The 27228-nt window shown below is 40.3% G+C and overlaps 1 protein-coding gene across 2 annotated transcripts; it reads left to right on the forward strand.

Annotated features, from left to right (window-relative positions):
- Window positions 1–2894: 2894 nt before the first annotated feature.
- Window positions 2895–26848, forward strand: crfb16 (cytokine receptor family member B16). Of its 2 annotated transcripts, none has more exons than XM_060906464.1 (7): window positions 2895–3065; window positions 7341–7464; window positions 13844–14028; window positions 16072–16196; window positions 16347–16500; window positions 21141–21289; window positions 25615–26848. In XM_060906464.1, the coding sequence occupies exons 1-7, from the start codon at window positions 3002–3004 to the stop codon at window positions 25768–25770; spliced, it is 957 nt and encodes a 318-aa protein (XP_060762447.1). In that variant the 5' UTR covers window positions 2895–3001; the 3' UTR covers window positions 25771–26848. The 2 variants fall into 2 exon arrangements, with proteins under 2 accessions (XP_060762447.1, XP_060762449.1); XM_060906466.1 differs by having other exon boundaries at window positions 21144–21289.
- Window positions 26849–27228: the final 380 nt, after the last annotated feature.

Raw genomic sequence — 27228 nt, forward strand, 5'->3', positions numbered from 1 at the left:
ACTGACACACACACTTAGGCCACACCTCTTTCACGCTGAGTGACACACACACACACACACACACACTTAGACCACGCCTCCTTCACCAAGACTGACATACACACTTAGGCCACACCTCTTTCACGCTGACTGACACACACACACATTTAGACCACACCTCCTTCACCACGACTGACACACACACACTTAGGCCACACCTCTTTCATGCTGAGTGACACACACACACACACACACACACTTAGACTACACCTCCTTCACCAAGACTGACACACACACAGACTACACCTCCTCCACCAAGACTGTCACACACACACACACACACACACACACACACACACACACACTTAGACCACATCTCCTCCACCAAGACTGACACACACACACTTAGGCCACACCTCTTTCACGCTGACTGACACACACACACACACACACACACACACACACACACTTAGACCACACCTCCTTCACCAAGACTGACACACACACACTTAGGCCACACCTCTTTCATTAAGACTGACACACACACTTAGGCCACACCTCTTTCACGCTGAGTGACACACACACACACACACACACACACACACACACACACACACACACACTTAGACCACACCTCCTTCACCAAGACTGACACACACACACACTTAGGCCACACCTCTTTCATTAAGACTGACACACACACTTAGGCCACACCTCTTTCATGCTGAGTGACACACACACACACACACACACACACACACACACACACACAGACCATACCTCTTTCACTATGACTGCCATACACACACTTTTTGGCCACACCTCCTTCACTCAGACTGACACACACGTAGGCCACACCTCTTTCATTAAGACTGACACGCACACTTAGGCCACAACTCTTTCATTAAGACTGACATACACACTTAGGCCACACCTCTTTCACGCTGACTGATACACACACACACACACACACACACACTTAGACCACACCTTCTTCACCAAGACTGACACACACACACTTAGGCCACACCTCTTTCACGCTGACTGACACACACACACACACACACACACACACACACACACACACACACACACACTTAGACCACACCTCCTTCACCAAGACTGACACACACACACTTAGGCCACACCTCTTTCATTAAGACTGACACACACACTTAGGCCACACCTCTTTCACGCTGAGTGACACACACACACACACACACACACACACTTAGACCACACCTCCTTCACCAAGACTGACATACACACTTAGGCCACACCTCTTTCACGCTGACTGACACACACACACACACACACTTAGACCACACCTCCTTCACCAAGACTGACACACACACACTTAGGCCACACCTCTTCCATGCTGAGTGACACATACACACACACACACACACACACACACACACACACACTTGGACCACACCTCCTTCACCAAGACTGACACACACACACACACTTAGACCACACCTCCTCCACCAAGACTGACACACACACACACACACACACACACTTAGACCACATCTCCTCCACCAAGAATGACACACACACACACACTTAGGCCACACCTCTTCCATGCTGAGTGACACACACACACACACACACACACACACACACACACTTGGACCACACCTCCTTCACCAAGACTGACACACACACACACTTAGACCACACCTCCTCCACCAAGACTGACACACACACACACACACACACACACACACTACATCTCCTCCACCAAGACTGGCACACACACATTTAGGCCACACCTCTTTCACACTGACTGACACACACACACACACACACACACACACACACACACACACTTAGACCACACCTCCTTCACCAAGACTGACACACACACACTTAGGCCACACCTCTTTCATTAAGACTGACACACACACTTAGGCCACACCTCTTTCACGCTGAGTGACACACACACACACACACACACACACACACTTAGACCACACCTCCTTCACCAAGACTGACACACACACACTTGGGCCACACCTCTTTCATTAAGACTGACACACACACTTAGGCCACACCTCTTTCACGCTGAGTGACACACACACACACACACACACTTAGACCACGCCTCCTTCACCAAGACTGACATACACACTTAGGCCACACCTCTTTCACGCTGACTGACACACACACACACATTTAGACCACACCTCCTTCACCAAGACTGACACACACACACTTAGGCCACACCTCTTTCATGCTGAGTGACACACACACACACACACACACACTTAGACTACACCTCCTTCACCAAGACTGACACACACACAGACCACACCTCCTCCACCAAGACTGACACACACACACACACACACACACACACACACACACTTAGACCACATCTCCTCCACCAAGACTGACACACACACACTTAGGCCACACCTCTTTCACGCTGACTGACACACACACACACACACACACACACACACACTTAGACCACACCTCCTTCACCAAGACTGACACACACACACTTAGGCCACACCTCTTTCATTAAGACTGACACACACACTTAGGCCACACCTCTTTCACGCTGAGTGACACACACACACACACACACACACACACACACACACACACACACTTAGACCACACCTCCTTCACCAAGACTGACACACACACACACTTAGGCCACACCTCTTTCATTAAGACTGACACACACACTTAGGCCACACCTCTTTCATGCTGAGTGACACACACACACACACACACACACACTTAGACCACACCTCCTTCACCAAGACTGACACACACACACTTAGACCACATCTCCTCCACCAAGACTGACACACACACACACACTTAGACCACACCTCTTTCACTGTGACTAACACACACACACCTCACAAAGACTCACTCTCTGTCTTTCAGAGATGCAGCACACACATCCTGCTGGATGTTCTGGATTTATGGTGGAACTTTTCAGGGTCTGAGCGTGAACTTGGCAGCAGGTCGTTGGGGCCACTGAGAGCATTTGGAAGTGATGTTCCAGACGAGGGAAGTGCTGAAGATTGTGACCTCGGCATTCCTCATCGCCACTCTCAGCCGTAAGTTCAGAAATAATTCAAAGTCCAAATGCTGGATGTAAACTCAGGAGCCTTGGTAATTTGATAAATTAGTGAAGCATGGAAAAGAACACAAGTCTCTTATTAGTTTTAGAAGCAAAGTTCAGACACCAAACATCTCAGCTGTTCAGCTCGGGAATTTTTCCCCCGCAAATTTACTCCATGCCTCGAGCAAGACATATAGTATATACTGAAAGCAAAAAAGAATGAACTGAACTGATAGAAAAAAGATATATAATTGAAGGCAAATGTTTACATCTCCCATGTTTTCTGGATGAAAATGATACGCCTATTTCAGAAATGATCTCAAATAAAATGCGTAAAATTAAACCTCTCAACAAAACAACAATATCCAAGAGAAAAGTTTTCTCTTTTTTTCTTTCACTTTTCTCGAATACACCTTTTAAAGGGGCTTGAGATCTAACTCAAAAGTTTGAATGATAAATATCAGATCATTATTGATCCAGTGTTTTGTAACACTACCCTAAACAAAGACTCTAAAAAGTAAAATAAAACCAGTTTTGCTGTGATCTCTGGCTGTCCAGAACTGATGGAAAGAGTTAAAACAGAAATATTAGGAAGAATAAGATGAATCAGGGGTGGCAGGGTGGTGTAGTGGTTAGCGCTGTCGCCTCACAGCAAGAAGGTCCGGGTTCGAGCCCCGTGGCTGGCGAGGGCCTTTCTGTGCGGAGTTTGCATGTTCTCCCCGTGTCCGCGTGGGTTTCCTCAGGGTGCTCCGGTTTCCCCCACAGTCCAAAGACATGCAGGTTAGGTTAACTGGTGACTCTAAATTGAGCGTAGGTGTGAATGTGAGTGTGAATGGTTGTCTGTGTCTATGTGTCAGCCCTGTGATGACCTGGCGACTTGTCCAGGGTGTACCCCGCCTTTCGCCCGTAGTCAGTTGGGATAGGCTCCAGCTTGCCTGCGACCCTGTAGAACAGGATAAAGCAGCTACAGATAATGAGATGAGAAGACGAGTCAGGGAGCCAGTATTACAGCCAAGATGAATCCGAAGAGGTCGGAAGCAGCCGTAAAGGCAACCGTTCAAGCTGTTATATCACATTCAGAAATGATGTCAGCATTGTGTTACTTCTATTAATGAAGAAACCTCTGTGAAATTGTGGAAAACTTTCTTTTCCACCAAACTGTAAATAATTACTGTCAATCTCAGCACTGCTGTCTGAGGAAGATACTTAACCTCAACGATCCTATGGGTGGTTTGGGTTTTGCTTCGATTATACTTTATTCTTTTGGCATTTGGTTTTATAAAGGAAGCTAAAACATACAGCAGATATAAAGAAATCAGTAAAAAGGCAAAAGAGGCTGTTAAACAGATCTCCTTTCACTTCTCTGACTCAACTTGAAACTGATTCTTGTCCCTAATTAACCGATTCATGTCTACCTAATATCATTACCAGTGATTCACACAAAAACTACGTATAAACTGATTTTTAGGTGTGTGATGGAAACTATCAAACTCATGTAGGACTTCATAATGAGTCATATTTTAATTGCAATGACTATATTTGGCTGTGAAAGATGGTTTAGCTTTCTGAGCTAAAATCAGCACTCTGGGCAAGCTCAGAGATATCTATTTTTTTAAATTAACATTAGTAGCCTTGCTGATTCCCACCTCCTAGCTAACTGTCTGTCTGTCTGTCTGTCTGTCTGTCTAACTCTCTGTCAAAGTTAACAACTATGAACCAAAAGCATGTTTCCTCTGAAACACATGAATCCAGACTCTTCATTAAGAGTCTGTTTAAGTGCCTGGGGAAACATATTACATTACAGGCATTTAGCAGATGCTGTTATTGTTGGGTTCGCCCAGAAAGAGACCCTGGATTCCTTCGTGAATGCCTTTCCCTCGGGCCCGAGGTAGACGAATCATCAGCTCGAACACAGACAAGGGAACACGTGAGAGTTGTTCACATGTCAGTTTATTCGCTCAGTCACTTCGTCAGAATGAAAACATTTGTGGGAATGTCTTATAGTGTTGCTATGTTTATGTTTTGTCTTCGTGTGTGTGTGTGTGTCTATGGGTGTGTGTCTATGTAGAAGTGTGTAATGATCTTGAATCAATCATAATAATATAATAACATATTTTTGCTGACAGTAAGGTACAGATAGATATCAGAATTTTAGCTTATCAATATTATGTCTGATTCTTCGTGGAATAGTTTGGAATGTTAAACATAGATAATGTCTTGCCTACGAAGAAGGTAAAAAAAAAAACACTAGTTTGCACAGAAAGGATCTTACTAATTCTTAATAATTAACATGAATAATTCTTAACACATGAATGTGTGGTCAGTCAGTAAATTACATCTTGATTATCTTGATTCCATCAACATAAGTAAAATAACAAATAACAATCAGTTCTTAATAATGAATGTTATAAGAGAATAAACATAAAAAATAAGAACAACTTAACCACAAGAACAATGAGAATATGTCTGAAAGAGAGAGAACAATTAAACCACTAACAGGATTAAACTTATAACTAAATTAGGTTAATGCTCTTAAACTAAAAATCCTTAGAATCATAAGATCTTAATTATAATTATAATGTCATTATGAAACTAATCTAGAACTATGAAACTAACATTAATCACGGAATGTATTCATTAATTACGGGATCTATAAAACTAACATTAATCATTACCATAGTATATTTCAATATATTTCAGTGTATTTCATAGCCTTTATGAAGCCATGACCTAAGATTCAACTGAATGAATAAGCATAATCATGAACTTTAATTCTACTATTTCTGAGTGTGGTATGAGTCGATCTGACACTAAAACAGACCTTCAGACACGTCTCTGTTCAAAATACACATTCATAAACAAAATGTTCCCAAACAATGTCCAGCCGGACCTAAGGTCATTTCAAACTAAATTTTAACACAGAATAAGCTTAAGAATCACTATTTCACTAAACTTACATATACCTACATATCCTGATTTAACCTACTGATTCTGATTCATATTCTGATCATAATCTACATATAATAAATTTTGACCCAACAATTATCCAGAGTGATGTATAACATTCCCAGAGCAGTCTGGGGTTCGGTGTCTTGCTCAAGGGCACTTCAGCCATTCTTGCTGGTCCAGGGAATCAAACAAGCAACCTTTTGGTCCCAAAGCTGCTTCTCTAACCATTAGGCCATGGCTTCCCCAATGACCAGATTGGGGGGGAAAACCCCAATATTCATGAAAACTATTTATTTAGTTTCCTAAAATGTATAAATAATTGTGATAAATCATGTGATTGCAGTACTGAATACAAAATAATTGTGATTGTTGGACTATTTTATCAAAACATATTGATTACATAAAATACACTCAAAATTCATCATTAAAACTCAATATTGAACATTATTTTTTCATCTACCTGCTCAAACAAACAAACAAACAAACAAACAAACAAACAAACAAACAAACAAACAAACTAAGTTTAAACAAGCAAATAAACAAATACAGGGTATCAACAAACAAACAAACAAAGAAAAAGCAAGCAAACAAACAAACAGACAGACACAAGGTTTCAACAAACCAGCAAGCAAACAGTCAGTGTTTGAACAAACAAGAAAACAGACAAACAAACAAACAAATTGGACACAAGGTTTCAACAAACAAACAAAACAAACAAACACAAGGTTTTAACAAACAAGCAAGCATACAAGCAAACAAACAGACAGACAGACACAAGGTTTCAACAAACCAACAAGCAAGCAAGCAAGCAGACAATGTTTCAACAAACAAACAAAGTTTCAACTTACAAACAAACAAGAAAACAAAAAACAAACAAGGTTTAAACAAACAAACAAACATTGGACACAATGTTTCACAAACAAATCAATAAACTAAGACACAATGTTTCAAACAAATAAATAAACAAACAAAAACACACTTTCAATAAACAAATAAACTAACAAATAATTGGACACAAGTTTTTAACAAACACACAACCAACCAAACAAACTGATTCATTAAGGGAAGTGTAAAATCACACATCAGGAAGACAGATTAAATGCTAGAACACATAAAATCAACACAACACTGTGAAAGCCGAATGTGATGGGAAAGTGTATCTCGCTGTGTTCTGTATTTTATGTGTGTGTGTGTTCGTCCAACTGCACCAGCCACTCTGTTATACAGTGGTAACACAAAAGTTGAGAAAGTAGTACGTATACAGAAAATACATCCTGTATTAAGTTAAGAATCTAACGATCTCATCACCCGGTGTCTGCAGATGCTGCTCTGCTGCCCGCATCACTGAACGTCTCAATATGCTCAGAGAACATGAGGCACATCCTGAGGTGGAGCTCCGTGCAGGAAACCTGCTGCTCCGTCAACTACACTGTCAAATATCAGGGGTGAGAAAACACACAACTTTTACTGTATTTACTTCCTGGTTGGCAAAGTTCACACCTGGAGGAGCTTTCAGAATCAGGTTCTTTATTTAACAATAATCTGCCTCAGGCTCAGTGAACATCGGTGAATTATATCTGGGATGAAGTCAAGGTTATTAATCACCGATCTTCACGCAACCTGAGGTGGATAATTGTTTGAGTATAAATACACAGGTGATTATTAAAAAAAACATATTAAAAAAATTATTTTAAACTTCAAAAGAGGCTTGTGAATATAATCAAGGTGCGGCGCAGACTTGTCACTTATCTACGCTGAGTCACATAAAATAGTTTGTTTTGAAATCAATAAAATAAATCCCAATTCCACCTTAGCTTTGAATAGCTTTAGACCAAACTTCGTAGCATCTTTAGTGCTTTTAGGAACAGCGTTTTCTTTCATCATGTGTAATTCTTCCTCACTTATGGTGATGAATCACCGATGTACTCCATTGATTAAAGATTTATTGTTAGGTTTTTACATTATCTTTTACACTACAGTGATGTTGAATTCCAGATTTTGATTGGTCAGATGATCGGCCAGGTGTTGATTCATTTCATTTTCGATAACCGCAGCTCCTACAGTAGTGCATCTGGTTGAAATAAATGCACTCTTTCTAATACAGTATCGTTTCTATAGTAACCACTGATATAGTGTAGTTTTCTGTAAGGAGAAGTTATTTCGGTTACTACGAAGTTACTATGGCTTGGAGACAAAGTGAGAGCAGTGAGACTGAGATGGTTTGGACACATACAGAGGAGAGATCCAGGGTATACTGGATTGGGAAAAGAACGCTGGAGATGGAGTTGGCAGGTAGCAGGAAAAGAGGAAGAGCAAAGATGAGATTTATGGATGTGGTGAAGGAGGACATGAGGATGGTTGGTGGGACAGAAGATGATACGATGGACAGGAGGAGATGGAAGGACATTATCTGCAATGATGAGACCAAATGGGAACAGCTGAAAGAAGAAGAAGAAGAAGAAGAAGAGACAACAAGAACTTGTTTTGCAAGTGTTCCACAACATGAAATGTAACCAGAAATGGATAGAAAGTACAATGTATGTTATTCTATCCACATTCACTGGCTCTGATTGGCTACTCTACTACTAGGATATCAGCTCTTATACCATGAGTAGAGGAAAAACAAAATGGCGGCGCACATCAAGTCAGATATGTCACTTTGTTATCAAGTATTTAAAAGAAACAGAAATAGCTAAAAGAATATAGGTTTTTTTTTGTTCCCCCCCAATATCGCCTGTTCCACACTCCAGCCCAGTCGGTGGCATTAATGCACCTTTAAGTTGGTTTGCCAACCACCAAAAAAAAACCTAAAGAAGAAGAAGAAGAAAATGGTGGAGTGTGTTGCTGAATCAACCAAGGACAAAATAAAAACTCTACTCAAAAACAAAACCTCAGAAAATACAAAAAAAAAAAGCAACAAAATTAGGAATAAAAGTATTTGATGATAAGAATGTATATATTTTTTAAGAATTACTATTATTTTAGCATTTTTCACAAGTTGCTCCTCTCATTTCGCTGGTTTGTTTATATTCTAAGAGGAAATGATTTTGTCGGACGTTTTGTATAAAGTTTTTATTTATCAAATTTGCAAAAAAAAAAAAGCTCCGTTTCTCAAAATCCAGTGAATGTGGATAGAATAAAACAGTTATTCCACTCAATCTTGTTGTACATGGCTTATAGATGACTTGGTGCTACGCGCCTCATCGGCTATCAGCTCATGTACGACTCGATTTCGTGGAATAACTGTTAAATGTATGATGTGTATTCTTTAACAAATAAAAAATGATAATTCTTAGCAAACTGTTGTGGTATCGGAGGAACGAAACACTTTGGGATGTGCTGTTATAGGACAATAATCAACTATGATGTGGTAACTGTAACTCCGCTTCATCACACCACACTGTTGTTGATTATTTTCTTGTAACCGTAAAACATTACAAGAACAAGATTATTATTATTATTATTATTATTATTATTATTATTATTTAATTACAAAATTATTAAACAGTATTCTTACTACTTAGTAAAACCTATTTTGTACAATATTACGAAAACATGCTTAACTTAAGTAAAGTAACTCTGTTTCCACTCTCGATCACGTATCTGTAATGCACTGAGATTTTAAATATCTCTCTTGTATGGAGTAAATTCATAGGCTGTAATCGAGAATTCTCTTCACATCATAAATATTTAATTTAACCTTTTAAACCTTTAAAATCTTTACAGAATTTCACATAAACACCTTCTTCTGGTGAAAGTGTAATGTGTAGTGTCTGGTCCATATCTAATTTATTCCTATATGACCTACACAGTCTACATATAGTTCTACAGGTCTAGATACAGTACTGTGCAAAAGTCTTGGCACCTGAATTTTTTTTCATACAAATTTTGTTATACATGTCTATTTTATGACTTTGACATTATCAAGTCACAACATCACAAAACCATTTTAGAGTTCCAAACATTCATTTTTTTCCCCAGTACAAAATTAAATATTACAGAAAAAAAAATTGTATCTGAAATCTGAGCAGCAACTTCCATTCCATTCCATAAGAGAGCACTTTTCAGATTAAAAAAGAAAACATAATGAAGGCTGCTGGGTTTTGGTGCAAAATGAAGAAGCGAGTGTGACAGTCAAAGTGTCCAGAAGAACTGTGGCTGGTTCTGTAAGATGCTCAGGAAAACCTACAGCTCATTTCCACATAAAACTGCACTCACTGGACCTCAGAATACTTTATTTATTTATTTATTTATTTATTTAAACCAAAAGGTCGTCTCACACCAAATATTGACTTTATTTCATTTATTATGGCTTACTGATTACTGATTATAGTATTTTTTTAATGTTGAAACATTTCATTTCATTATTTTTTTTATTTTTGGTCGACAGCATTTCTTTACATGTGCCTAAGCCTGTTGCACAGGACTCTATTAGACAGTAATAATACTTTCACGGGTAATTAAATGTGTCACTTCTTAAAATTGTGCAATGTTTTTGCAATTCTTGTCAGATAACTATGCGGCTTTTTAAAATGCAGTCAGTTGCTGACAGAAATATGTGAAACATCTCCCCTGATGACATCAGAAACACGACAATTATATCAGGGTGGAGTTTAATGACCTTAATAATATCTACCTCGTCTCATCTCATCTCATTATCTCTAGCCGCTTTATCCTGTTCTACAGGGTCGAAGGCAAGCTGGAGCCTATCCCAGCTGACTACGGGTGAAAGGCGGGGTACACCCTGGATAAGTTGCCAAGTCATCACAGGGCTGAATAATATCAACCATTTATAATTTAAAACTGAACTTACCAGATCTTTCCACCCTTTCGCTTTCTGTTACTGTAGTCGGTCTTTCATGTTTCATTCGCACACTCACGTCCTCCATTTTTCTCTCCTGTTTCAAATTTGTATCCCACAATGCCTTGCGTGAACAGGGAAAGCCTACCATGTGATGCATGACGTAGTATCTTGAATCGGGTCATGGTGAAGCAGGAAAAAATAGCAGAGAATTTAGGGCCACATGGAGAGAAATTCATGAATTGTTTGATTTAAAAAAAATCAGACAATTAATGAGGGAAGGAAATAAAAAATAAGGGCATGATAATCAGGAACAATCTCAGATTCCAGTTTCAATTAAAACATGATCGAGTACCATATGAGAGTTTTACGTGTTAAAGTGAAAGGGGTCAGTTGTTCAGGTAAGGAAGCAGCATGAGTGTTTTACTAAGACGAAGCAAATGAAGAGAAAATGAGTCTACAGGTACATTTTGCTCTTGGATGTATGTACTGCAAGTGTTTATTAATTCTAGTACAATGTCCTTGACTGAACCAGTTTTCACTTCTTAAAGCTAGGCCACCTTTCAGATTTTTCAAGTGTAGGTCATAAAAAGAATTTTCCCCGACACCCAATTATTTTTGTTTAATGGACTGAAAGCTCCTGAATTCGAATCACAGACTTCCAGTTTTATTATTTTTTAAAATCAAACAATTAATGAATTTATCTCCACGTGGCCCTAAATTCTACGCTATTTTTTTCCATATATAAATGTGCATCTTCACGGAAACACACACTTACAGTCTTTGTCTGTCTATCTCTCATCCGTCAAGCAGTCATGGCATTTGCAACATGCACATCACCTTTGAACATTTGATGAATATATGAAATGTGACTGTTTTGTTGGGTGGCGGAATGTCCTGGGTTGTGGAACCACACGTGCGAGGGCCCGTCAAGGCCGCTAGCAGCTTTAATTTTTTTTTTTTGGGGGGGGGGTTGTTTTCAAGTAGAGCTTTTATTTCATCCTCGGTTGGTTCAGTAACACGCCGCCATTTTGTTTTTCTCTACTCCATGGTATATGAGCTGATATCCTAGTAGTAGAGTAGCCAATCAGAGCGCATGATTGCTCATATCCAGTGACTGTGGATAAATAAACAAATACAGTCATGCAAAAGTCTTAGGCACATGACGGTGGTGTAGTGGTTAGTGCTGTTGCCTCACAGCAAGAAGGTTCTGGGTTCGAGCCCAGTGGCCGACAGGGGCCTTTCTGTGTGGAGTTTGCATGTTCTCCCCATGTCTGTGTGGGTTTCCTCCGGGTGCTCCGGTTTCCCTCACAGTCCAAAGACATGCAGTTAGGTTAATGTGGGGCGGCTTTGGGCTGAAATGCCCTTGAGCGAGGTACCGAACCCCTGACTGCTCCTTGGGCACTCTAGTGTGGCTGCCCACTGCTCTGGGTGTGTGTGCGTATGTTCACTGCTTCAGATGGGTTAAATGCAGAGGATGAATCTCACGGTGCTTGAGTGTGCATGTGACAAATAAAGGTTTCTTTCTTTCAGTACTGTATGTAATATATATCGTGAAATACCGTGACCGGGGTCTTGAAAGTACTGCGCGAGGCCCTCTGGGCCGAGGTCAGTATTCAAGGCCGAGGTCACTGTATTTCACCATACGGACCGACCTTAAGCTGGTAAATAATATATTTATTTTTTCTTTACCAAATTTTAACAGAAAACGAGAGCGCCAAAAAGGGAAAACCGAGCCAAGGCGCCATTTTGAATCCTCATTCATGGCTGTAATGCTAATGGCTTCCTCCTCGGTATACAAGTGCACTTCCATCGCAGGAAAAAAACTACATTTTGTGGCCTATGTAGTCCCCTATTTATACAAAATTGAGTCATTCAGGATTCAGCCATGTTTTTGCTCGGCATTAGCAACAGTTAGAGGTTTTTAGCTTTCTCCTGAAATGTTTTCTTTTATCTTGTCTTCCTCAGGGTAGTAAAACTCGCTTTCGCTGTGAACACTGTCGTTATCACTATTAATGCTATTCTCCTGAGAAATGCGAAAATAAATGTTGACAAAAATTGCTACTGTGTTTGTTGTTGTTGTGAACGAGCGAGTCGCCAGAGGTCCGTAACCGGGGTCCGTAACTGGGGTCCGTACCGTAGGATATGGACCCGCTCGCTAGCCAATCAGAGCGCAGGATTTGATGGAAACCGGACCGCGAAAAAAATAAATGATTTTAATTGCCAAATGCTTGCAGTCCCATAATACATAATTGACGTCAGCTTTATTTAAACCGAGATTTCACTCACAACCTGAATACAAGGTCAAAAATCCTTTTTTGGCATTTACAGTATTTAAAAGAGTAACGCATACACGTCAGCAGAGTGTAAAACAACAACAAACTGTTCAGAAGCATTCAGTCATCTCTTATTACAGTATAAATGTTTAAAATACCATAGAATAACAAGTGAACATGAATCACGCCTCATCACTGCACTTCTTAAATACTTGCATTATTTTTCAAGAAGGGCGACACGCACAGTTTTTTTTTTTTTTTGTCTCTTGTAATTATACATGTGTCATTAAACATGCCTTTATAATCTCTGAAGGACTGAGTTGTTCCTGATGTGCCTGACTTCATGACTGACTTCAAATCTAGGTTAAAGACCAAGCTGTTTTCAGATGCTTTCTGTTAAATAATTAATATTTTTACATTTTTTATAATCTTTACTTTCTCTGCATGTTTTAAATTTACTTTAATTTTATTCTATTTTATTCCGCTGGTTTCTTTTTCTTTTTCTCCTTTTTTCTTTTTGGCATTTTATTATTTTATTTCTACTATTGTTTAATTCTTATTATTTTCTTTTAATTCTTTTAATTAATTGTTTTAGATTAAAAATAAAATTATTTTATGTAATTTTATTTCTCTATTGTTTACTGTTTTTGTTTTTGCTTCTGTAAAGCACATTGAACTGCCATTGTGTATGAAATGTGCTATATAAATAAACTTGCCTTGCCTTGCCTTGTCTGGTTTCTTGTGCAGTGAGTTCGAATACATGCAGAACGACAGCTGGCAGGATGAACACTCTTGCTCTGAGATCGTCCGGAATGAGTGTGACCTGACCCTGGCCCTGAGCTCGGACTCCGATTATAATATCAGTGTGCTCACACGGTGTGATGACTCAACACTGTGGACTCAGCTCCCGAAAACCTTCAACCGCAAAGACAGTGAGGCATTACGCTATCTGAGATAAGACGCCAAATGATGATGCTGACAATCAATTATTATCATACCACAGCGCTGTTAAATTCTCAATTCTGATTGGTCAGAAGGTGTTGATGAAGTTTCCATAATGGCAGCTCTGACAGGAGGCAAAGCACAGGTTCATGTTAATACGTTTGTTCGAATATGTTATCGTCACATGTTATAGTAACAGCTCATGGACAGGCAGATGCTCCAAATGAAGTGATTTAAAAGAACGTTTTGAAGTTTCCTCGAAGGAGAAGTTTATTTCCAACCCCAATTCCAAAAAAGTTGGGACGCTGTGTGAACTGTAAATAAAAACAGAATGCGATAATTTGCAAATCATGGAAACCTGATATTTCATTGAAAATAGTACAAAGACAACATGTCAAATGTTGAAACTGAGAAATTTTTATTGTTTTCTGAAAAATATCTGCTCATTTTTCAAAAATGTCAGCAAAACATTTTTGAAAGTGAAATGTTGTCACATTCTTCCCTGATATACAATTTCCGTTGCTCAACAGTTCGAGGTCTCCTTTGTCGTATTTTGCGCTTCATAATGCGCCAAATGTTTTAAAAGGGAGACAGGTCTGGACTGCAGGCAGGCCAGTTTAGCACCCGGACTCTTTTACTACAGAGCCATGCAGTTTTAATATGTGCAGAAAGCGGTTTGTCTTGCTGAAAGAAGGAAGGCCTTCCCTGAAAATGATTTAGTCTGGATGGCAGCATGTTGCTCTGAAACGTGTAAATATCATACAGCATTAATGATGCCTTCCCAGATGTACAAGCTCCCCATGCCATGTGCACTAACGCCCCCTCATACCATCACAGATGCTGATTTTGAACTGTGCACTGATAACAAGCCGGATGGTCCCTCTCCTCTTTAGCCTGGAGGACGTGGTGTCCGTGATTTCTAAAAACAGTTTCTACTTTTGATTCGTGAGACCTTGGGACAGTTTTCCATTTCACCTCAGTCCATCGTAAAAGAGCTCGGGCCCAGAGAAGGTGGCGGTGTTTCTGGATATTGTTTATATCTGGTTTTAACTTGCATTTGTGGATGCAGTAATGAAGTGTTTTCACAGACGATGGTTTTCTGAAGTGTTCCTGAGCCCATGCAGTGATTTCCACGACAGACACGTGTCTGCTTTTAATGCAGTGTCTCCTGAGGGCCTGAAGATCACAGGCATCCAATGTCAGTTTTCAGCCTTGTCTCTTGTATACAGAGATTTCTCCAGATTCTCTGAATCTTTTAATGATATTATGGGCCATAGATGATGTGATCAACAAATTCTTTGCAGTTTTACTTTGAGGAATGTTATTCTTAAATTGTTGCACTGTTTGCCAACGCAGTCTTTCACAGAGTGGTGAACCCCTCCCCATCTTTACTTCTGAGAGACTCCGCCTCTCTGGGATGCTCTTTTTATACCCAATCATCTTACTGACCTGTTACCAATTAACCAAATTAGGTTTTTTAGCATTACACAACCCTGTCCCAACTTTTTTGAAACGTGTTGCTGACATCAAATTCAACCTGAGCAAATATTTTTCAAAAAAACAATAAAATTTCTCAGTTTCAACATTTGATACGTTGTCTTTGTACTATTTTCAATGAAATATAGATCGGGTTTCCATGATTTGCAAATGATCACATTCTGTTTTTATTTACAGTTTACACAGCATCCCAACTTTTTTGGAATTGGGGTTGTGATATTTTTGGATGGAAGTCAGACGTCCAGTGTCAGTTTTTCCACCACCATGGGAGGAACTTACACCTCACTGTTTATCTGCAACCAGCTGCGTTTTTCTTGGTTTTATTAACTTTAAGAAAGAGAATAAAAAGAAAAGCTGGTCCATGGAAGGCCTGTTTATAGCTTCTATAATGGTGGTGAAAACTTTTGAAAACATTCCATAACATTAAATGTAACTGTCAGCATGAATCAAAACTGGAAGACTCATCAGTTACAGTGTTATTGGATTTCTAACACCAGGATGCTCTGTTTGACCTTTTGACCTCTTGTTTCTCTCAGCTGTGCTGCTGGCTCCGAACATGAGCGTGAATCCAGGAGTCGGCCAAATTGAAGTATCCTTCAGCGAGCTCCATAATCATATCAAAATAAACCTTACAGTTTGGAAGAAAGGGGATGAGCACAATGTATGTAAGATGTGAACTTCTTCACTTTCCACCATCTTACTGAATAATACAATTAAAAACTAACTCAAGTGGGTGTGTTTTTTTTTGTTTTTGTTTTTTTACAGATTTTGGTTAAACTAACAAAATGCTGCTCATCCATCTTATTTCCAGTTCTTTAGTAAGGACGTAACAGGTCAAAAAGTCAAGATTTTGGCTCAACCAGGTTACTGGCAGGGCGGCGGGATGTACTGTCTGAAAGCGGAGGCGAAACTGGACATCACCAACAAGACCAAGAGCACGGAGGTACACTGCGTCCACGTCCAGGGTGAGTTTCATTTATTAGAATAACAGCTTTATTAGTCATTACTTATGGTCCCCGTCATATTATGACGATGGGGGACCCTTGGACGCTCTCAGTCATTGATGCTCGCGTCTTTCGGCTGACATCGTCTGGAGGCAGGCCTCGCAGAGCTCCTTTGCCGATGAGAGAGCGGCTCACCAGGTGCTGCGGTTCAGCGCAATCCGGTACCAGTCAGCATTTATGCCGAAGAGCCACACGTCCCCCTTGGCACAGTCTTTCCAACGTTTACGTGGACAACCCTTATTGCACTTGTCTTGCTTAAGTTCACTGCACAGCAGTTGCTTTGGTGTTCTAGAGTCATCCATTTGTGCCACATGGCCGAGCCAGCGTAGTCTGTTGTTTTGAAGTATGGTCTCGATGGTAGTAGAATCGGCACGGTGGAGGACCTCAGCATTATTCATTAATATGTAAATAACAGGGCGGCACGGTGGTGTAGTGGTTAGCGCTGTCGCCTCACAGCAAGAAGATCTGGATTCGAGCCCCGTGGCCGGTGAGGGCCTTTCTGTGTGGAGTTTGCATGTTGACCGCGTGGGTTTCCTCCGGGTGCTCCGGTTTCCCCCACAGTCCAAAGACATGCAGGTTAGGTTAACTGGTGACTCTAAATAGACCGTAGGTGTGAATGTGAGTGTGAATGGTTGTCTGTGTCTTTGTGTCAGCCCTGTGATGACCTGGCGACTTATCCAGGGTGTACCCCGCCTTTCGCCCGTAGTCAGCTGGGATAGGCTCCAGCTTGCCTGCGACCCTGTAGAACAGGATAAAGCGGCTACAGATAATGAGATGAGAATTTTTTCTTAAAGCTCGACGGCCTTTCGCTTTCATAAAATCAGTGAAATTTAGTCCCGTCTGAAATGTGCTCATTGTGATATGTTTATTTCTGTAATATCTCACAAAATATCAGGCCATTCTGTGGCTGGGAAGTTATTTAATTTGAGGGGATTAAAGCAAATAATGTGCATGAAATCGCTCGCTTGGCGCAGTCAAGCAGACAGAGGAAGTCCGTGTGCGCATGCGCAGGTTTACCTTCTTCTTCTTCTTTTGGGTTTTACGGCAGCTGGCATCCACAGTGTTGCATTACTGCCATCTACAGGTTTACCTTTGAGCGTGCACTGACAGTTCCATCATTCTGTCGCTAAACGAACAGCTGATCACACCGAGGTGCTCGCTGACCGCCCATATTTATTAGTTTGGTCCTGCGTTTCCTTTCCTTCGTATATAACATAACATCTTTTCTTCTCGTTTCCTTTCTGTTACTGTAGTCGGTCTTTCATGTTTCATTCGCACACTCACGTCCTCCATTTTTCTCTCCTGTTTCAAATTTGTATCCCACAATGCCTTACGCAAACGGGGAAAGCCCACCACGTGATGTATGACGTAGTATCTTGAACTGGATCATGGTGAAGCAGGAAAAAATAGCGGAGAATTTAGGGCCACGTGGAGATAAATTCATTAATTGTTCTATAAAAAAAATTAATACAACTGGAAGTCTGATTCGAATTCAGTAGCTTTTGGTCACTAAACAAAAATAATTGGGTGTCGGGAAAATTCTTTTTATGACCTACACTTGAAAAATCTGAAAGGCAGTCTAGCTTCAAAATGTAGCCTCTTGGGGATATTAGTGCCAAATTTGTTGCTTGGATCATCATTTGCACGATTCCTGACACATATTCAGGAATATTATCTGCTGCACTAACAGCGATGTTGGACGATAGTTAATAAAGCAAGAGGAAAAATGTCTCTATTACAACCCTGATTCCAAAAAAGTTGGGACAAAGTACAAATTGTAAATAAAAACGGAATGCAATAATTTACAAATCTCAAAAACTGATATTGTATTCACAATAGAACATAGACAACATATCAAATGTCGAAAGTGAGACATTTTGAAATTTCATGCCAAATATTGGCTCATTTGAAATTTCATGACAGCAACACATCTCAAAAAAGTTGGGACAGGGGCAATAAGAGGCTGGAAAAGTTAAAGGTACAAAAAAGGAACGGCTGGAGGACCAAACTGCAACTCATTAGGTCAATTGGCAATAGGTCATTAACATGACTGGGTATAAAAAGAGCATCTTGGAGTGGCAGCGGCTCTCAGAAGTAAAGATGGGAAGAGGATCACCAATCCCCCTAATTCTGCGCCGACAAATAGTGGAGCAATATCAGAAAGGAGTTCGACAGTGTAAAATTGCAAAGGGTTTGAACATATCATCATCTACATTGCATAATATCATCAAAAGATTCAGAGAATCTGGAAGAATCTCTGTGCGTAAGGGTCAAGGCCGGAAAACCATACCGGGTGCCCGTGATCTTCGGGCCCTTAGACGGCACTGCATCACATACAGGCATGCTTCTGTATTGGAAATCACAAAATGGGCTCAGGAATATTTCCAGAGAACATTATCTGTGAACACAATTCACCGAGCCATCCGCCATTGCCAGCTAAAACTCTATAGTTCAAAGAAGAAGCCGTATCTAAACATGATCCAGTAGCGCAGACGTCTTCTCTGGGCCAAGGCTCATTTAAAATGGACTGCGGCAAAGTGGAAAACTGTTCTGTGGTCAGACGAATCAAAATTTGAAGTTCTTTATGGAAATCATGGACGCCGTGTCATTTGGACTAAAGAGGAGAAGGACGACCCGAGTTGTTATCAGCGCTCAGTTCAGAAGCCTGCATCTCTGATGGTATGGGGTCGCATTAGTGCGTGTGGCATGGGCAGCTTACACATCTGGAAAGACACCATCAATGCTGAAAGGTATATCCAGGTTCTAGAGCAACATATGCTCCCATCCAGACGATGTCTCTTTCAGGGAAGACCTTGCATTTTCCAACATGACAATGCCAAACCACATACTGCATCAATTACAGCATCATGGCTGCGTAGAAGAAGGGTCCGGGTACTGAACTGGCCAGCCTGCAGTCCAGATCTTTCACCCAGAGAAAACATTTGGCGCATCATAAAACAGAAGATACGACAAAAAAGACCTAAGACAGTTGAGCAACTAGAATCCTACATTAGACAAGAATGGGTTAACATTCCTATCCCTAAACTTGAGCAACTTGTCTCCTCAGTCCCCAGACGTTTACAGACTGTTGTAAAGAGAAAAGGGGATGTCTCACAGTGGGAAACATGGCCTTGTCCCAACTTTTTTGAGATGTGTTGTTGTCATGAAATTTAAAATCACCTAATTTTTCTCTTTAAATGATACATTTTCTCAGTTTAAACATTTGATATGTCATCTATGTTCTATTCTGAATAAAATATGGAATTTTGAAACTTCCACATCATTGCATTCCGTTTTTATTTACAATTTGTCCCAACTTTTTTGGAATCGGGGTTGTATAAGTTTTAGCATTTAGATTCAACTCAGCATAACATACAACAGAGTGTACTGAAAAAATGGCCTGAAAATGTTATTCTTCATACAACACAGAGATTTAATATTTTAGATTTATTAATGAACGACACATCACACTTTTTAACACTTTCGAGTTCCATCTAACATCATGAAACCAATGTTGTGACCGACTTCACTTTTTTCTCTCTTAAAGTTAATAAGAAAAAAATGCAGCTTTTTTTTTCAAAAGAAACTGCAAAGTGTAAAAACTGAAATGTTTTCCTGTGACTGTTATGAAGCACTAACACTGGAGACTCCTTCCAAAAATGTTGTGTTTTTTTTTTTAGCAGAAAACTACGGAAGCCGCGAGAGGCCCTTCATATAATCTTTTTTATTCACCTTGTTATCCCAAGATAACGACATAATTAATTCAGGACCTCGAGAAAACAACACAACTAATTCGAGATCTCGAGAAAACAAAACAATTATTTCATGATCTCAGCTGGATCACTGTATCTCCGTCGGTAGAGACGAAGCCGGGCCAGTCTTCTGCGGAGGTGCCGCGGACTAATTTTGAAATGATCCCTTATTAAAAGACTTAATGCAATCTCTCCCTGTGTCAACCCCTGATCAAAATATTGCCTTATTAGGTGATCGATTATTCCAGACATTCTAATGACCAAAGTTGCGTCTATACAGAATGAGAAATAGCCCCAAAGTCAGCACATCACAAGTCTCTTGGCGCACCTGAATGAACCATTTCTCAGCTGTTTACTCGAGATCATGAAATAATTGTTTTGTTTTCTCGAGATCTCGAAATAACGGTTTTGTTTTCTCGAGATCTTGAATTAGTTGTGTTGTTTTCTCAAGATCCTGAATTAATTATGTCGTTATCTCGGGATAACAAGGTGAATAAAAAAAAGGATTATATGAAGGGCCTCTCTCGGCTTCCGTAGAAAACTTCACCATGTCAACGACTATGTTTTTATTTTTTAAACAACATTAAAAAAATTGATGTTTATTCGTCATAGAATGATGCGGATTGTCCACCTTACAAGCTGCTGTGAATGAGATGGTGCTATAGAAACGACAAAATGTTAGAACAAATGCATTAATATAAACCTGTTATTTATGTTACAGGGCTACAATAGTATAGAAAATTGTGTTCGAGGGATGCATTTTGTCAAACTGTGAATCTTGGGATTTTTTTTGATGATGATAAAACATGATGCTGGAGTGATTGAACTGAACACCTCGCTTTTTTCCAGCAGAACCTTTGTCGCTCGTACCGGTCGCTGTGGGCATCACTGTGGCATTAACCCTCACCATGGCTTTGATTCTGGGGTTGACAATGCCACGCTGTAGCCTCTGGCTCCGGAAGAACTTGCATACTAAAGAGGCCCTGCCTACTGCACTGGTGAGTATATCTATATATTTTTTAGGGCTGTCGACATTAACATGATAATACAGCGTTAATTTTAACCATTTCCTTTTAAGGCCACAATTTTTTTTTTGACGTGTTAACATGTGCACATTCTGTTCCCCTCCCCTGTAGTTTGGGAAATCAGAACGTGAAATAGCGTGAGTGAGTGAGCGAGCGAGTGATGTAGTGAGTAGCTGTTTGGCGTAAATCGTGATAAAGTGCACTGTGTGGCTTAACAAATGCATTTATTTGGGTTTTGTATTTTTATTTTCTTTATTTAAAGATAGCCACTACTGTTGTCTAGAGTCCACATCACTGAGTGTGTTTAGTTTAATTTATTGCACAGTTTGAGGCTGGAAGTTAAGGACAGAACTCGAGGAAAATACAATATTGTTTTGTTCATACTGAATTGCGCGAAACCATCAAAATTATAAAATTAATGCTGCTTTATTTTTTAAATAAAATACCCACAAAAATAATTTTTGCTCTGTCCAGCCTTATCCTTCCTGACCTGGCCACATGCATTTGCATAAAGCAAATATATTTGACCACGCCCACTCTGCCAAAACATGAAAAATATCCCTTTAAGGTACATTTAGAACAGATAAAAATATGAAATTAATCGTGATTAAATATTTTAATCGATTGACAGCCTTGCTATTTTTATTTTTGAAGGTTTATATACAAAAACATGTCACTGTTTCCATTATAATTTCCTTTTCTTTAACCACAGATGTGTACGCTTACTGTGATTTACCTGTACATACGGTAAGACTTGATGAAATGGAGGAAAGGATTGTTCGTCTATTTAGATTTTTACTGCTAATATTTTTAAACCTGGTCCCACAATACCGATAACTAGAACTACAACTAGAACTATAAATAAATCAGTCCCCTGCAGTTTATGTGGTCGGTGCTCACACCAGACTGATAATGATCCCTATAGCCCAGGCCTGGGTTTATCCGTATCGATGAGATTTGCTTCTGGAGCGATTTTTCCAGGCCTGGACCTGATCCGATAAAACTGACCAATCAGGTCATTGTTTACATCTGACGTTTCCCCGAGCATCTTTATACATCCTTGTTGCATCATGAAGTCACGGAATACAGATCTCATCTCATCTCATTATCTCTAGCCGCTTTATCCTGTTCTACAGGGTCGCAGGCAAGCTGGAGCCTATCCCAGCTGACTACGGGCGAAAGGCGGGGTACACCCTGGACAAGTCGCCAGGTCATCACAGGGCTGACACATAGACACAGACAACCATTCACACTCACATTCACACCTACGCTCAATTTAGAGTCACCAGTTAACCTAACCTGCATGTCTTTGGACTGTGGGGGAAACCGGAGCACCCGGAGGAAACCCACGCGGACACGGGGAGAACATGCAAACTCCGCACAGAAAGGCCCTCGCCGGCCACGGGGCTCGAGCCCGGACCTTCTTGCTGTGAGGCGACAGCGCTAACCACTACACCACCGTGCCGCCATTCAGGATGCATCCGTATTAAAATCCGTAACCAGTCTTTATTTTGTATCCTTTTTTATTATATTTCTGTGATCCGTAATCCATGATCTATACATACATGTACATGGGTTGTTTTGAAGTCCAGGCTGTACAGTATGACCCGAAATAATGTGCTCCTACTTGGAAAAAACTTCCATGACTATTCCTAAGTTGCATGTGTTTATTTCCCTGAGCGTCAGGACCGAGCGGAGGTGAACGAAGTATCCAACTTCATTACTTAAGTCAAAGTACAGATCCCGCTGGTCAAATGTTACTCCGATACAAGTGAAAGTTCTCCAGTCAAATTTTTACTCAAGTTAAAGTACTGAAGTACTTGCTTTTAAAAATACTTAAGTATTAAAAGTACATTTTCTGTCAACGCATTGTTGTATTGTTACCACAAGGCTTACAAAACCTCACGCTGTTACCAAAGACAGAAATGTGAATTCACAAAATGAACGCATGCTGTGCCATCATGGTGGTTTAACGTTAAGCTAGCTAGTCAGTGAAGCTCCACCTGACATGCTAGCAAACTCTTTTCAAACTCGAAATCATATTGGGTAGCTAATGCTAATAGAAAAAAAACATTTCAAAATTTTTTTATTTGGCAAGATTATGCTAAAGCATTTCTGAAAGGACTTCAGATAAGTTAATGCTATTCATGTTAGCATACGGTAACTCCATTTTTACATGCTAACTAACAGCATCCAAGTTAACTAGCTATGTGTCAACGTTAGTCATGGACAAGGCTACGGCAACTTGGCAGGCAAATCCATAGAAAGTCATTTGACTAACCAGACTGCATAGCTATTGCAACGTTATCGCTAGCTCTAAAAGCCCAGATAACTTCGTTGCAAGCTTTCTCTTGGAATAAAACATTTATATACCTCGATATGCTTCTGGGGGCGGCACGGTGGTGTAGTGGTTAGCGCTGTCGCCTCACAGCAAGAAGGTCCTGGGTTCGAGCCCCATGGCCGGCGAGTGCCTTTCTGTGCAGAGTTTGCATGTTCTCCCCGTGTCCGCGTGGGTTTCCTCCGGGTGCTCCGGTTTCCCCCACAGTCCAAAGACATGCAGGTTAGGTTAACTGGTGACTCTAAATTGAGCGTAGGTGTGAATGTGAGTGTGAATGGTTGTCTGTGTCTATGTGTCAGCCCTGTGATGACCTGGCGACTTGTCCAGGGTGTACCCCGCCTTTCGCCCGTAGTCAGCTGGGATAGGCTCCAGCTTGCCTGCGACCCTGTAGAACAGGATAAAGCGGCTAGAGATAATGAGATGAGATATGCTTCTGCAGGTTGGATGGCAAGTTTTTGTAGGCTGTGATGTGGTTCATTTTAGGCAAAGAAAGCAAACATTTTAAATGAAACAAATCTTTAATCCTCTCAGAAAACTGAAACATGGGTTCTAGCTACAGCCATGAGTAGCTAGAAGAACCACCTCCTTCCATTCTACCATCAACTGATCATGTTAAATAACCCTGCTGAGAAATCACTGAACTTGATTTTATACCGTCCACGGACATGATGTGACCCTAGTGATTACTGATAGACTGTCTCAGTGTCGCCTGCAAGAAAAACAACCACGTTTTAGAAAAGAAAAGAAAAAAGCATCCACTTGCAAAGCTGTTTCATAGTAATGAGGACTTTGATAGAAATGTAGTGGAGTAAAAAGTACGATATTTGCCTTTCACATGGAGTGAAGTTAAAGTCGTAAGTTTCCTAAAAAAAAAAAACCTCAAGTAAAGTACAGATACTCAAAAAATGTACAGTACTCAAGTAAATGTACTTCGTTACTGTCCACCTCTGGGACCAAGTGATAATATAGTCGGGATTATAGTTGTGGTATTTCTGCTCCAGACTGGAACTAAATTCAGACAGAGGGATTGTCAGAGTTGTAGTAAAGCCTAGGTCACAACTGGATGTACGATTTTTTTGGCCGTGCAATTTTTGGCGTTTCCCAAATCGTTGCGGTTTTTTTTTTGTTCGTGGAGAAAGACGCACGTTGGCCGTAAGTTTGTCTTGCAACCTGAAAAAAACGTAAGCGCCCGTAGAGTTTGTTTGACATGACAAAGAACCTCTGCGGCCAGTCTACGGCTCGAAAATCAGCATGTCACACGCGCGCCCTCCGTGCGTTTCCCTCACGCCCTCCGTGCGTTTCTTGCGTTTTTTGCACGTAGCCCGGCCGTAGGAGCACGTACGGCCGGTTGTGACCGAGGCTTTATATATAACTATAGTTATGGTTATCGGTGTTGTGGGACCGGGCCCTTACAATTTTTGTCTTGAGTTCAGTCGGAACGTCGTGTTTACCTGCATGTTCACTTACTCACCTCTGTACCTGTTGTACGTATGTCAAAGCCAAAACACGGCTGTTCGTCACATTTCCATGGCGACCTGTACAATGTTTTCAGCAGCGTTAACACGTTAAGCACATGAACAAGCTGTTAGTTTCTGTTTAAAACTCTCTGCTGTTGTCGTGATTGTTGTCATGAGTCGCATCTTAAGTTTTTATTAATCTAAACAATTGATATGCAAAGAAGGTTCGAATGACGATATGAATGAATGTGTATTTGAGACGTGATATTTTATCATTTTATCAGGAATGGGGAAGATTTTAGACGGAATGCAATCTTGCTCCCCTCGTCCTCCCTGCATTTTCAGAGGAAATAAAGAAAAGCACTGTCTAGCTTTTTTTTTTTTCTGGAAGCCCTGAAGAGAAATTATGTTGAATTTATGTGAAAGCTTGTTATGATTTTAGATTCTTCAAGGATGTCATTTTTCATCCCTGAACACGTGTCTGTTGTTCTTGCTCTCCTCAGCTTGACTGGTCAAAAACACCCCTTGTTTTCCCTCCCAATACCCTGCTGGAGCCGACACACTCCATCGTTTTACTGGCAGACCTAGCAAAAGAGCCGGACAGAATGTCGGAGACAAAGGCAGCGTGTGATGAAGAGATGAGTTCACCAGACACATGAGGGACACCATGAACCTGCTCAGTGTGAAAACAGCGAAGGAAGTGGTGCTGAAATATTCATGAAATAAAAAGCCGTTACTTCAACAGCGTTCACGATGATGCTAATCTGAAGGATCTGTTCATTAATTCAATTCATTTAACTGATTCAGATGAACGATGGTTTGTAATATAATGTGTATTTATTGCCGTGCATCATCTCCTGACATCACTGAGGAACCGAATGTGGTTTGTGGCAGAGATTTACAGAAAAGGTTTTGAGGCGCAACAGAAAAGCGTTCACCTGGAGGTCATGAGTACGAATCCTGAATTGCATGTGCTCTCTGGGTGGGAGGAGCATGCTCTCTCTCTCTCTCTCTCCTCTGCCAATCACAGTGACACGAGCCAATTGGGAGTGTCTGTGAGCTCTTGTATGCAGAAGAGGGTTGATAGTGCTTTCCTTGGAAAAGTGCTTAACTTGATATTCTGGACCAAATAAAAGTTTTATAAGGATGAACTTTATAAAGCGTAGAAGATATTACACAGTTATCTGAAGATATGAAATTTATCTTCAAGTGGTGAATGTATATTTCATGAGTGAGTGAGGCAAATGAGTAGATAAACTTCATATCTTCGCGACACCGTGTAATGTTCTTTATATTATATGGACACATCTGCACGCGCGCACGTGCGCGCACACACACACACACAAATGCAAGTGAATCAAAAGAATTTTAATTTTGAACCGGTTCGCCATTTTGACAAGGCGCGTCCCGTCAGCAGGAAAACACTGGGAGTGATGTCATCGGAGTGAAATATCAGGAATTATTCTACCCACATTCACTGGATATGAGCAATGGTGCACTCTGATTGGCTGCTCTACTACTAGGATATCAGCTTATATACCGTTAGTAGAGAAAAACAAAATGGCGGAGCGTGTTACTGAACCAACCGAGCACGAAATAAAAACTCTACTCGAAAACAAAACTCCAAAAAATACAAAAAAAGGCAACAAAATGTGGAATGAAAGTATTTGATGGTAAAAACATATCTTTTTTATTTTTCAAGAATTATTTATTATTATTATTATTATTATTATTATTGCATTTTTCACAAATTGCTCCTGTCATTTCGCTGGTTTGTTTCCATTCTTCATCCTTAAACATTACAATTTGTTGAATTTTTTTAGACCAGTTCAACAGCTCAAAGAAGTTTGAAAATTACATTACTGAAATGTCCAAGGAAGAATTAAATAAATGTCTAAAACTATTCTATACCTCAACATGACAGCAAGACAGAACTTTCTACAAAAAAAAAAAAAACACCACCACTACTAAAGTCAATCCATGCCGCCATCAGTAGGTTTATAAGAAGTCTGCCTGAGTGGAAATGATTTTGTTGGACGTTTTGTATAAAGTTTTTATTTATGGAATTTGCAAAAAATAAAAATAAAAATGCTCCGTTTCTCAAAATCCAGTGAATG

This window comes from Neoarius graeffei, chromosome 23 (assembly GCF_027579695.1).
Source record: "Neoarius graeffei isolate fNeoGra1 chromosome 23, fNeoGra1.pri, whole genome shotgun sequence".
Taxonomy (NCBI): domain Eukaryota; kingdom Metazoa; phylum Chordata; class Actinopteri; order Siluriformes; family Ariidae; genus Neoarius; species Neoarius graeffei.